This window comes from Hippocampus comes, unplaced genomic scaffold (assembly GCF_001891065.2).
Source record: "Hippocampus comes isolate QL1 unplaced genomic scaffold, H_comes_QL1_v1.1 scaffold186, whole genome shotgun sequence".
Classification (NCBI taxonomy): domain Eukaryota; kingdom Metazoa; phylum Chordata; class Actinopteri; order Syngnathiformes; family Syngnathidae; genus Hippocampus; species Hippocampus comes.
The window spans coordinates 515,410-529,797 of NW_017806236.1; the positions used below are offsets into that span (position 1 = coordinate 515,410).

At 42.3% G+C, this 14,388-nt stretch overlaps 1 protein-coding gene across 1 annotated transcript; it reads left to right on the forward strand.

The window, feature by feature from the left end:
- The first annotated feature begins 1,471 nt into the window (after positions 1 to 1,471).
- Positions 1,472 to 12,794, forward strand: slc17a6a (solute carrier family 17 member 6a). Its single transcript, XM_019856999.1, is given in 12 exon segments — positions 1,472 to 2,096; positions 3,183 to 3,473; positions 3,475 to 3,552; positions 5,927 to 6,041; positions 7,798 to 7,885; positions 8,083 to 8,169; positions 9,019 to 9,161; positions 9,255 to 9,404; positions 9,737 to 9,869; positions 9,950 to 10,060; positions 10,841 to 10,968; positions 11,189 to 12,794. Coding segments are annotated over 12 exon segments (1,743 nt in total). The 5' UTR covers positions 1,472 to 2,007; the 3' UTR covers positions 11,519 to 12,794.
- The last annotated feature ends 1,594 nt before the right edge of the window (positions 12,795 to 14,388 follow it).

Sequence of the window (14,388 nt, forward strand, 5' to 3'; positions counted from 1 at the left end):
CAACCTGACACTTTCACCTCTAGCTGCTGCCCTTACACACCACCACTGCAAGATGATCTTCATCACCTCAATTCACGTTGACCTGAGAATGTCTGCACCCACAATACAGCTGATGACAACTCATCGGCTTCTATTTTTGAACATGTATTCTCATCCTTCCTTGCGTCAACCCACTGCACATCATTCGGTACACTGCACTACTGAACATCCAATGCAAGAGCTATATCAAAAATGAGGGCTTTATAACAACTGGAAATATAGTAATCCCCCTCCATCAACGGAGGGGGGGGGGGGGTTAACCATGTAGATCAGGAGTGTCAAACTCGATTTTTGTCACGGGCCACATTGTAGTTAGTTTCCCTTGGAGGGCCGTCATGAATTTTGGGAAACCATATAAATGATTTAATCCCCTCCACATATTACACAACAGTGCACAACAAATTGATCAATAACTAGTTTTACAATCAGAAGTCAAGAATAATGACTTATTGTGAATTACAGATGACAATTTTAAATTTTGGTTCAGGCTTTAGCAAGCATCATGGAACTTGACTTGCTTGATTTGCTTTCACGGGCCACATAAAGTGATGTAGCGGGCCAGATCTGGCCCCCGGGCCTTGACTTTGACACATGTGATGTACATGATTATATGAACTACTAAATGGAAAACACAATGACCACATGCACATGCTGCATTCCCCAGCTATTAAAGCCTTTGTCCTCATTGGTCGTGTTCCAGCGCCACCCAAAACACCCAATTTGTAATTTTTTTACAACAGGATTCTACTGTATAAAAACACAAACTAAAATTTGATGTCCACATAACGTGCAAAAACGGAATAGTATGAGCATAAAACACAGCTGAACCAGCGCTCATCTACGGTCGTCTCTTCCTCTACAAGAAAACCAACGTGAATTAATGGTGGCTGGAAATTGTTAGTTTTGCTGCTGCCATCTAGTGGCGGGGCTCTGAAGTACACTTTTCTCAAATTTTAGCTTTTACTGTATCATTTCTTATAAAAAACCCAAACACATAGCAAAATATTTTATTGCAGTTTTAAGGGAGGGGGCTGAAATGGAGTGAAGGCCGCCTCCTCTCCAGGAATTATACGTACGTTTGATAATATTGTGCACATTTATTCACATGGTAAAGAGGACATTGTGTTGGTATTCGTGATTTGGCATTACGGATTAACTTTTAATTCCTTTATTCTATTGACGATTTTTTTCATGACAATTATAATGAGTCAATTATTCGTATTTTGCCCAAAGTCCTTAACATCGCTAAATGTTTAATAATGACTAATATACGATCTTAATATTAGTGAAGTTGAGTCGCATTCGATATCATTACAATTACATTCATCATCATTACATCATCGAAATAATAGCCTCGTTTTTCTTACTGCAGCAACGCTTTAATTTTTTTTCGACATGCGCAAAGCTTCGGGGATTGCTTTCTGCTGCGATTCATGGCTGTCAGGCCACTTTAGTGAAGCAGGAGGGCGAAGTAGCGTACTGAATTGGGGGGGGGGGGGAGGGGGCGGGGCCCCGGCTGCACACAGGTGGAGCGCTCCTGCTCTCTCCGTGGTGCTGAAAGATTCTCTCACTCCGGATCCGGGTCTCCCCCACCGAAGCCTAACCCCTGAGTCCCCCTCCACTATCCTCCACGAGCCCCCACCACCTTGACAACTTGGCGCGCTCGTCTTTTTACATCGGCCAGTAGATCTTAAAAATGGCTGTGCGTGGATTAAGGGACTGCGCAAAGCAAAAACGGACTTACTGGAGCGCCGCTTTGTGACAGAGGAAGCAGTCTTTGCACACTGAACGTCTTCGTCCTCTCCTTGTTCGGGCTCTATTGGATCTCCAGGATATCGAGGCGTTTCTTTTGGGGGGGAAGCACAAGGAAAACTCGAATTATTTGGATTATACTAACAATATGCACACACACCACTTGCGTTTCTTACACTAGAGTAGTCGTGCAGATCATTTTTTTGGGAGAAGGAAATGGAGCCTGGGCGCAATGAGGGAGCTGTTCCAAAGGCTAAAGAGGGACTGAAACAAATTGCGGGAAAGGCCCTCGGAGGTCTGTACAGGTATGGTGAATTTATATCATTTACGCATCTTTTAAAAGGAACAAAATGCATTTTTTGTTCGGAATAATAGGGTTAAATAAGCACATTTCATTAATTTTTTACTCCGAAATTAAGAAAATAAATCCAGGCTGGAATGATCATTTATGGGATGAATGTCAGGATACAGAGAGAGCACAGAAGAATATTTAAGGATCACATATTTCCCAGGAGGATGAGACCCCCCACCCCCCGCCCCTCCACGAGCAGCTGTGCGTCTTTTTTTAAATTAATAATGAATGAAACACAAGCAGTCGTGACAGAAAGTCTGCCATGATATCTATTACCATTTGGATCCGTCTGGATCAATGCAAAATCGATGCCAGTCAAATCAATTGACTCTCGACTTTTTCTTTTTTAATATTTAGGACATAACAGGCTTTCCAAATATTTGGAGTTGTCATTTTAACGAATTTGCGAGGCGTGAAGACCAAAATGAATAAAATACAATAATAATGATAACAACAAAAAGAAGCGTTTTCCCCTTCGCTTTCACAACTAGCGTGACGCACATATTTGAGGAGGAATAAAAAAGGATTTTAAACAGCCATTTGCTTCCGATCAGGAAAAAAACGTGACTAAGAGGTGTTGAAAAAAATTGCTGCGGGCCCACTTTTTCTCAAGGCCTTCACATTAACATATTAGGAATTTTAAAACAATCTTTTTATTGCATTCTAACAGCAATAGAGTCACACCTATAACGCCGTGTTTATGAGAATGTGATTTTTAAGATATGACAAGCTATTTAAAAAAATAACCGCAGAGAGGCTGTTGTTGCTGCAATGCGGTATGAAGGTCGTTGCCTTTCCTTTTGGGGAAATGAATAGAATTTTTTAAAATTGTGTTTTTACGGTCAGCATGTTTCAAATCAAAAATTCACTGAATGCACATTCTGCAAATTGTCTTTAAATATCCGAATTGCCTGCAATATGAATGCATACGTGACTACGGGATTTGTCGCAGGCTTGATTTGTTATTTTTATAAGAATGATTATTCTTATTATTGTTATATATTTTTTTCTTTTCTTTTTAACGCCTCGTGCCGCGCAGGAGGTTGGAGAAGCGGCAGCAGACGGGCGAGGCCATCGAGCTGACCGAGGATGGGCGGCCCCGGGCCGAGCAGGGCCGCAGGGGGCCCCTGTGTGACTGCACGTGTTTCGGACTCCCGCGCAGGTACATCATCGCCATGCTGAGCGGCCTGGGCTTCTGCATCTCCTTCGGCATCCGCTGCAACCTAGGCGTGGCCATCGTCAGCATGGTCAACAACAGCACCATCCACCAGAACGGCAAGATCATCATTAAAGAGGTGTGCCCAACACCGAACACGTCAGCGGGACACCTCCCACGGCTCCTTCTTCTGGGGTTATATCGTCACCCAAATTCCAGGAGGATACATTTCTTCCAGACTGGCCGCCAACAGGTCTTTCCTTGATCCATTTTGTTGTTTTATCCCGCTTGCATAGTATTAGATGACACAATGTGTGTTACAGTATACACATACACAGGCATACATACACACGAGTACATGCAGACATAGCATCTACATACACTATATCCGTTTGGAGTGTATATATGCCTACAATATAGTTTTGGGGGGTCAATTAGAAACGTCCTTATTTCTGAAAGAAAAACAAATTTTTCAATGAAGGTTACTTGAGAAATACAGTCAAGTCCAGAGCTACTTCTTGGGTATAGTGATTAATCCAAAGAGCTACCAGTTTGATGCACACTTCTGAAATACCAAATTTGCTGAAATGACCTTGAGTTATATTTCTTTATGATAAATTAATGATATTCATTAGTGTGAAGACACTGATGAATATCATTGAGTCCATTTTTATTAGATCATGCATTTAAAAAAAACAGCGTTTACCAAACTGCTTTACATTAAGGCTGCCATATGCCATATGTTGAATATTGAGATATTATTCCGATATTTCGCATGTACCTAAAGAAATGAGATGTTTATTATCTAAAGAAAGAAAGTTAATCAGGTTCACTGTATTCTCTAATTAATTTCAGGAACTTACAATTATTATTTTTAAGTTATTTAGTTTTAGTACTGCTGCTCAATACTTTTGAATTATCTGCGTGATCCCATGCTATACATTTACTGTATACGTTTGGATTTTCAAAGTGCCCTACAAGCTTGCTTGACAATGTGCCCATCACTCTGGATGTACTTGCATTGGTATGGAGCCATACTGCATACTGATCGCTGTTTCTATTACAGTACTGTGTCTTATTGTATGGGTAAAATATTAGAAACTATGGAGAGCTGACTGAATAAATACACATTCATGGTTGCATACTTCAGGTGTACCTAATGCTGTGGCTTTCTATTTAAAAACAAACCAATTTCTAACGTCTCGGATTTGAAACAATACAAAATGTCAGCCGTGTGAGTGTGTGTGTGTGTGTCTTGAAGAGCTCCCAGTTGATAAAAGTGAGGATTTTGCTGATGCCCAGCAGGCGTGTCTCCACCCTCCCTCAATGTTAATGAGCTCCCATGGGAGACACCGTGTCTAATCCTTTGTGTTCACATGTAGGCATGGTTACCCACCCAGGCAAGGCCCGGTGTGAAATGTGGCTGCGACTAATAATTGTGGGTTGCTTCCGAACAGTGGCGGATGATTTCTACAACTGTTCAACAGGGAGAATTGCAGAGAATAAAGGAGAGGACACAATAGCAAAATAGAAGCGATGAGACCAAGAGGAGGACCGGCAGCAAAGAGCAAATTTTAGGACAATAAAAAATGAATTGGTCTATATGAGTGAAGGTAATCACCAATAACGTGAACGTGAACAATGCGATTTGCAGTTTACAACTATGCAAAGATCTCAGGACTGCTTGTCCAACATATATTTTAAAGAACAGCCAGTACATACTTCAAATAGTACACAGCAGTGGAAAAAAAAAGCAAAAGAAAAGATCAATATTGCTGCACGTTGCGGAGGAGCAAATGTTTGAGTCGCATCACGTTGCCAAAGTAAGCTGAGCCCACAGACGCCTTCTGCTCCAAACACCTTCTTTTCTCCCTTTCCTCTCCTACTGTATGTGCGTGGGTGTGTGTGTTTAGCATCCAATTAAGATTGATTTTTTTATGCTTTAACAGCAGCATCGGTGTATTTTGTGTGTTTCTTTACTTCAGTATGTGGCGTGGAATATTAAGCACTGCACTGTACAGTGGAACACAAATTGTCCCAAGATGTTTGTCTTTGTTTAAGAAATAACTTGCTGCAGGGTCAAAATGTTGACATTATCAGCGAGTCAGGCGCACACACACACACACACACACACACACACACACACACACACACACACACACACACACACACACACACACACAAATTAACACGACATTAAAATACTCACCATCACCTCACAGTGCAGAGGTACCGGGTTCGATTCCAACTCCGGCCTTCCTGTGTGCAGTTTGCATGTTCTCCCCTTGCCTGCATGGGTTTTCTCCGGGTATTCTGGTTTCCTCCCACATTCCTATAACATGCATGGCAGGCTGATTGAACACTCTAATACCCCTTTCCCATTGAAATTAGTGGGTAGTAGTGATCCGTGGCGACACGCAACCAATTGGCATATTGTCCCTTTCCCGTTGACCAACAGAAGGCGATTCTGAATCACATTTTTTGGAACAAATATTAGAATTTAGCTCCTAAAAGGTCAGTGCTTCTCAGAGTGTTATTTACAACATTTTGACTTCGGATCATCCACTGTATTCTGCTGATTTTGACGTGCTCAATCATGTTTGTTAATATGCACCTCGTCCGTGCAGAGTTTTCGGGGCTGCAATCGTACTGACATCCACCCTGAACATGTTCATCCCCTCTGCGGCCCGCGTGCACTACGGCTGCGTCATCTTTGTGAGGATATTACAAGGCTTGGTTGAGGTACTGTTGCATATATTGACCTTAAGCATGGTTTAAAAAGAAAAAAAACAAAAAACCAAAACAAAAAAACGACGACTCATTATGGGGTGTGAGAATTGGATCCCTCCCCTAATGAAAATGTCCTGACATTCTCTATTTAATCACCTTTTGTCTCCATTTACGGAGCAATCCTTTTCATCCTAGTGCACATGGTTGCCAGAGTGGTCAACAAAGAGTGAATCGCAGGGCTTATGTGGTGTACTCCCACCAAATGCTCACACAGAACAAAAGAGCTCTGGACAAAAACACTTAACGCACGCGACTATCGGGGCTCAATAGAAGGATTCATTTTCTATTATAAGACTGAAGGTTATGCTGTTTTGTTCGGCTCCATACTGTCCCTTCAATGGCGCTTCGTGGCCATGAGAGAGGGCAAGAGATGACTGTGCACAGCCCAGCATCCACTTATTACTGCAAATTAAACATTAGCATTTGGGCCTGTCTCCCTTTGCAATCCCCAGCAATTTGTGTCTATCAATAGTTGATTGTATGCCACTTAGTGGCTAATGAAGATTTAATGATGATTTTTTTTTCCCTTCCCTCCATCCAGTGGCAGTCTGCATGAATTTGTACGGACTCACACTTCACCTATTAGTCTCCATTAGGGAGGTCAGCTACAACCATGTCGCACTCTTTGTTATCAGATCCAATTTGTCACGGGCACACTGACCACTGGACTGCATCCGGTATCTTTACATGTAGTTTAAATCGATGCTGTTTATATTGGGCTGCGAAGCAGGAAAAATATTGGTACAGTACTGCTGCTGTTCTTGCTGTCTTGCAGTAAAATGCAGGACGAAGGTGGCAATGTTCATTCATAACGAATTTGGAAACATTCCACAGCAAAAAAAACAAAAAAAAAAAAGTATGCCAATTGAGTGGAAATTTGATTGATGAAAGTAACTTCAATGTAAAATTGTGCAAGATAATACTGGCTATTCAGCGTATTCAAGTTTAACACTGACAAAAATCAGCCAATAAATGAGGATAAATCGAGCCTGGAAAGTGAATTCATAGATATTTTTTCAAAATACAGAAAACATGTTTGCAGATAACTGCAGCAAACATGCAAAGACTGAGAATTACAGTATTGTGGAGAAACTGCTTTTCACCATTGCAGTTTTGCAGATTTTTTGGCGCGTGCGCGAAAACAAAGGCCCTGGCATAAATTGCCCCTCCCTCACTCTAATTTGAGTGCCTTCCATCGCATTAGTGGTTCACTGGCGCGATGGCGACATGCAGTAGCTATGTCTACACAATGAACAATTTCACAATTTCACCTCTTTCGATAGTCCACTGGCGTGGCCGCTTTAGAGCGCCTCATTGTTCCGGCATGAAAGAGCCATGTGACCACCCGGCAAGATATATTCTTGCCAGCAGAGGCTTTATGCAGATTTTACGGCCCCAAAAAAGATGCTGCATGAAATAGGATCCATTTGTCGAGATCCTAGAAGTGGTATTTGATTGACAGTTGAGTGAAGCGCAGTTGCAGCCCATTCAAATGCTGTGCCCAGAGAGTGGGATTCACAATTATGAAGCTTCACTTTATATCCTTGACGATTTTTTAATCATTCAAATTTATTTGGGTGATTAACAACACTCTTCTCTGCATTGTGTCAAATTGATAAGAAAATGATTTTCACTTGTAGGGACTTTAAAGAAATATGTTACTGACAGTGTGATTGAAAACTGAGCACATTGATGTTTCCATTCGCAGGGCGTGACTTATCCAGCATGTCATGGAATCTGGAGTAAATGGGCTCCTCCTCTGGAAAGGAGTCGTCTGGCAACCATCTCTTTCTGTGGTACTTGACAAAGCACAATTAACATGTCTGGAGATGACTTCCTCCTATGACATAATTTATAACACTTAAATATTACCGGTAGTCTACAAAGTGCGGAAACAGCAACTGGAGATCAAAAATTGTCGACGGCAGGCTTGGTTGGGAATAAAGCAACCAAGGATGATATTCTGCTGGCTCATAGGATTTGTCCTGTGCAGGATCCTATGCTGGTGCGGTCATAGCCATGCCTCTGGCTGGAATCTTGGTGCAGTACACAGGATGGTCGTCAGTCTTCTATGTGTACGGTTAGTACACTTGTCATCTCTTCATTCAACTTGTACTCCTTAGTTAGGGTAACATTAGCAACTCTTTCAGGTCATCACTTAGGCATCCGTGAACCTAAAACAAAAATCCGTCCGTCCTTCCGTCCATAGCGCTCGTCCTCATTAGGGTCGCAGATGTGTGTGAGCCTATCCCAGCTGACTGCAGCCCAAACTTGATTGGTCAGCAGCCAATCAGAAGGCATTACTCCAACTTCAGGGACTTCAATTGGAACAGTTGTGTCATATTCAGATTCCTTATACATACCTACTGCATAATCACCACATTTAAAATGGTGACTCAATGTGTTTATTTGAATACAATCTGAAAATTGAATACAACCCAAATGAGAACCGAATTATTTCAAAGTTGACCTCAGCAGTCCTAAAGGCTTTGCAACGCCTCCCAGTTAGCTGTGGAATTGATTATAAGAATCTGCTATTGGTCTATAAATCACTGAATGATTTAGGTTCCCGAACACATTAATCCAATGCTGATTGACTATAAACCCAGTAGGGCTCAGAGGTCTGCAGTCTCGGGTCTACTGATGGTTTCAAAGCAAACATGGTGAAGTGCTATTTGGCTGTTATGCTGCACGCAAATGGAAGAAGTTGCCAACGGAAGAGAAATCAGCCCCAAGTTTGAATGCTTTTAAATCCTTAAAAAAAAAAGCTGGAATTATAGCCAAAAATGTCCACCCTGTTAGCACGATCGCATATTTTGTTGCTTTCATGTTTGCAAGTGTGGAAGCTTGACTAATATGCATTTCGGACAGCATCACATCTACAGTACTGAATACCAATGGGGAATTCTGAACATTTCAATCCCCACAGGTACCTTTGGTTTAATCTGGTACATGTTCTGGATCTTGGTGTCCTACGAGAGCCCGGCCGAGCACCCGACCATCACAGAAGAGGAGCGCCGTTATATCGAGGAGAGCATCGGCGAAAGTGCCCAGCTGATGGGTGCCATGGAGGTCGGTCGCTTCTCCATCTCAGTCTGGAAATTTGTGTAACGCCACGTGCAAAATCCGGTTTATCCATCTTTTTTATTTTTCATCTCAAATCAGAAATTCAAGACCCCCTGGAGGAAGTTCTTCACCTCTATGCCCGTCTATGCAATTATTGTGGCAAACTTCTGCAGGAGCTGGACCTTTTATCTGCTGCTCATCAGCCAGCCAGCCTACTTTGAAGAGGTGTTTGGCTTTGAAATAAGCAAGGTAAGCCTGTCAAGCCAGAACCGCAACTCATAATTTAAGAGACACTCACCTGCACTGAAACAGAAACAATTTTGGAGTGGAAGCGCTTGTGAGATTTGCGGTGTCCTAATCAGTGACTGTCTCGTCTTTCAATGGAATAATCTCGTCTCCCTCATGCGAGACAAGGATGAATCAAGCTTGTCTGGCAGTTGTGATTTAGGCTGAGGAGGAGCGTGTAATTGCTGAGGGTGATATACGGCCCAGACATTAGACCCCAGCACACACACTCTCACACAGACACAAACACACACACACACTGAAAGAATCATTTTTCCTTCACGTGTGCCGCCCAGGTTGGAATAGTGTCAGCGCTCCCCCACCTGGTCATGACCATCATCGTGCCCTTAGGAGGCCAGTTAGCCGACTACCTGCGTACGCACAACATCATGTCCACCACGACGGTCCGCAAGATCATGAACTGTGGAGGTGAGCCGCTGTACGTGTGCACAAAGGGAAGTGACGACAGCATGCATCAGTTCACCCATGTGTCGTCTGGATGATTTTAGGATTCGGTATGGAGGCCACCCTCCTCCTGGTGGTTGGTTATTCTCACAGTAAGGGGATAGCCATCTCCTTCTTGGTGCTGGCGGTGGGCTTTAGTGGCTTTGCAATATCAGGTGAGGCTTCAAAGGAGTCCAGGTTTATTTTATAGGCAGAGGTGGTGAAATTATTTACACGCGACCTGAGTAGAAGTACATAGACTGCTTTAGTTATAGAAAGGGAGTTTGCAGTTTTATTAACTGCCAGCTAGATTTGCGCGTCGTCTCACTTGACTCCTCCCTCAGTTTCTGAACAATGTGCTGAACTAATGTTTTCTGAAATGTACTGAAGTACAATAAGGAAAAATGAATTTTACTGTCAATCAAATACAATAAGCATTTTAAGATCTTGGCACAGTGAGACAAGCATTTAGTTTTCTTAACCAACCTGTGCTTGGTTAAGAAAACCTTCATCCCAGGCTTTTATGCGATCAAAACAACAGGTTCCAATGGCTTTGCTAATAATGTGAAGGGAGGAAATAAACAAATTAGTTCATGAGAATTAGAAAAAAAATACATGCTAATTGTTTGTACGTGTCTTAGATTAGAGGGAGATTTTTTGAACGCCAAATCAGGTGGCCATTAATAATTTTTAACGCAGACAACATCTAACAATTCTCTGAAATAGGGCCATGGAAAATATCTTGATTTTCCGACACTGAAATTGTTTTCAATTTAATTTTGTCAAGTGGTTGATTGAAATAAAATCATTGGGATCCAGATACATTTTTTAAAGTAGAGTACATATCTCAACTCAACTTAACTCAACTGCAGCCTCTGGGCTTCGTCTTGAAATTCTACAACAATACTTCCCAGCCACCACTAATCTAAAATCTCAAAGCAAACTTCTGTTTGCAGGTTTCAACGTCAATCATTTAGACATCGCTCCACGCTACGCCAGCATCCTCATGGGCATTTCCAATGGGGTGGGCACCCTGTCAGGGATGGTCTGCCCTCTAATCGTGGGAGCCATGACAAAGAATAAGGTAAGCTAGCAAGTAAGCAACTTTATGAAAAGGAAGTTTGTTTTATCAGTTTTGAAGGCTAGATGTTTACAGAGATTCTAAAAAAAACACATTACACAATTGCCTTTAACTAAGTAACTAACTTTACTAAATTGTTACAGTGTTGGCGTATGGCAACTATTAAATCAGCTCTGTGGGCCTGTAAATTGTGACAAGGTCTAACCACTATTTCTGGTCCCAGACGAGGGAAGAGTGGCAGTATGTCTTCCTGATTGCCTCCCTGGTGCATTACGGGGGCGTGGTGTTCTACGGTATCTTCGCATCCGGGGAAAAACAGCCATGGGCCGACCCTGAGGAGACCAGCGATGAGAAGTGCGGCTTCATTGACGAGGACGAGCTGGCCGAAGAGACGGGTGACATCACGCAGGCTTACGGCGCCATGGGCGGCCCCGCGAAAAGCTACGGAGCCACCGCACAGCTCAATGGAGGATGGGTGCAGGACTGGGATAAGACGGAGGAGTATGTTCAGGAACCGGCCGGGAAGATGTACTCGGAGCGAGGCTATTCTTGAGAGGATATATGTCCAATTTCCGTCCCAAATTGCACAATCGAACATTATAGATAGATGAATTCATTCTGTGTATTCTAGTTGTACGGCAGTTCTAGTTTCTAAAGGCTGGTGTAAAGGGGAGCCCATGTTAGCTTCTCACACACTTCTCCTCACATCTACAGTCAGCGTAGGGAGGTCGCAAAGGAAGCCGCAGGCTTGTGTTGTAGTCTTAGGCACCCACACCTCATCAGTTTACTTGAACAACATGAGCCAGATGACACTGCAGTAGACCATCACACAAGGTCTCTCTCTCCTATTGCACTGAAACTATCATAACAATTCTAAAAGACAAAAAAAAAAAAGCTGATTATATTGTGTTTTACGTACTGTATATACCCGTATACTGTTTCTGTGAGACTATTGTGGATTTGGGTCGTTGATCTGTGTTTAACCTTGATATAAAAAGGCCATATTTTTCATGGACAGCACCTTTTCAGGGAGATGTCTGCTTGCAAAAAAGGTCTCCTGCTCCAGCGAGACCTGTAATACTCTTGAAGACAAAAATAGGGCGAGATTATAGTGTCTTTGTTGCATGACTTTGCGCCAAATCAATGTTGAGATGCAGCGTTGTCCTCATTCATCCGCCCGCCATGATAGAAGAGAATAAACTTTGCGCAACGAGATGGTGAGGCGAGACAAATCAGAAGCCTTTCAGAAAGGCGGTTGCTCATTCAAGTTTGGTGTGCGCTGCAATAAATCCTGTGTAATGGCTGCTATCCACCACCACCTGTTTTTGTAACGTAAACACTGGCTTGCTGTATCAAACTGTTCTTGTTTTGGAGTCATGTGGTGATTGACGATAAGACGTGTGTTTTGAACAGATTTACTCATATGCGGAGAATCCAGCTTTTAGTGCTCACGGTGCCGACTTTTGACAGTGAGGAATGCAGTTCTGTATGTGGATGACTCCTTTGGTGTTTCTTGCTTGTTCCCAGTCAAGTGACTTTATGGACACATGAGTGGACAACTGTCATTCATGAAAGGCTCTTCCATTTGAATTTCTTCGCTACTTTGTTTCACCATTTGCTGTCTGCAAGGAATGTTTCAAATATATGAATATTTAAGAATGTTTTCAGACCAAAAGATATTATCGTGGCGTCGAGCCTGAAGTCAATGTATACACAGATAAATGTGAGTTTATGGATACAAATATTGTGTTTAACAAAGAGATATGTTGATGTTGAAAAGTGCTATCAAAATTTTATATATATATATAAAAACAAAACAAAAAACAACACAAATCCTTTTGTCATCATCTTTTCATTCCTTCTGGAGCCTAAGCGATTCTTCGAGCATTTTTAGCAGCCAAACCAGTTAAGAACCTTCTCCAGTCAGTATGTTGTGCTCCCATTTTCTCCACATTTCTCATTTGTTAATCAATGGCGGATGTCTCTGGGGTCCAAAGCAAAGTATTGGACTCGGTAGCTTGGTAATTGGTAGACGGAGAAAACAGCAATGTTAATGGAATGACTGGAGTTTACATTCCGGCAAGAATTATGCAATGAGGATGCACATGGCGTAAAATCGGTGAGGGAGCCTATGCAGAAACAAATTTCAAGTACAGGAAAAAAAAAAAAACGTATTCTAGTCTGTATAGCTAAGAATTGCTACCCAAATTCGTTGCACTACAGTTAAGCAAATCAATGACAATCGAGGGCATTCTATTACATTGGTGCAGTGCGTGTGGACATACAGTAAAGTGTGGCACATCTTCCACACCTCAGCATGTCCTCCACACCTCTGAGGTCAGTCGTGCTACATGCAGCACATATTGACCCGGCTCCAAAATTAAATCTAGTCACGGGACAGACGAATCGATACCTCCAGAGTACAATGACGGATTACATAAAATTGTATCAATAAAGTTTCAATTGCGTTGGCAACAAGGGGAAGTCACGTTGCAGCTTTTATTTGCCACTTTTGGAGGACAAGCAAAACAAAGCAATGGGATATTTAAGCCCGCAATTTCATTTGCGATCTCATTTGCACTCTCATTTGCAAACCATTAACTACATTGTAATCAAACAGCAAATTAGTGCAATTCTTCATCTTTATTCATTTACTGGCGCCCAGCTATGAACGCTAAGTGGAAAGTTTGTGAAGAGCTTTGGTGTGTTCTTGACGCAATCAATTTGTAGTGATTTACATACAATATTGCGCACGTGTGTGTTCATTTTTATATACACAGTCGAATGTGAATGAACGGGTATCGATGTACCATTGGACCTGGCGACTCCAGCTCACCGGTGAGCCTAAAAAGGATACGCAGGATAGAAGATGGATGGTCGTCCTTTGTGTTCAGCCTCAAGTAAGAGCAGCCACGTTAGTGCCTCAGCCCTAGCGAATGATTACTGCAGCTGCTTTGGTAGGTGGTGAATAATTCAGAGCAAAAAATGGCGCCGGTCCATTCACATGCATCACTGTGAGCCACTCTGCCTCCCCTGCAGCAACAGGGATTTGCTGGTTTCATGAATGGAATATCCCTTTGCCAAACCGAAATATTATGCATGCACATCTGCACAATCTAATGAGATCCAATACAAGAGCAAAGTAAAACAAAGTGTCTTCACAAAGATAATAATGATGAGTTTTGACTTAACAATGTGTTCATTATTATGGTTCCCGGCACTGGCAGTCTTTGATTAAATACAATACCGGAAAGCGGTACTTAAAAGAAAGAGTACAAGTATTTATCCATTCATCCATTTCTTATCACCTTGTCAGATTTTACTTGAGTTTAAGAGTTGAGTTTGACATTAAATTTACCAGATTTTCCCCACAAAATAGTGAAAAAGCCTTCGTGACAACGAATCGTGAGAAGCTAACTGCCG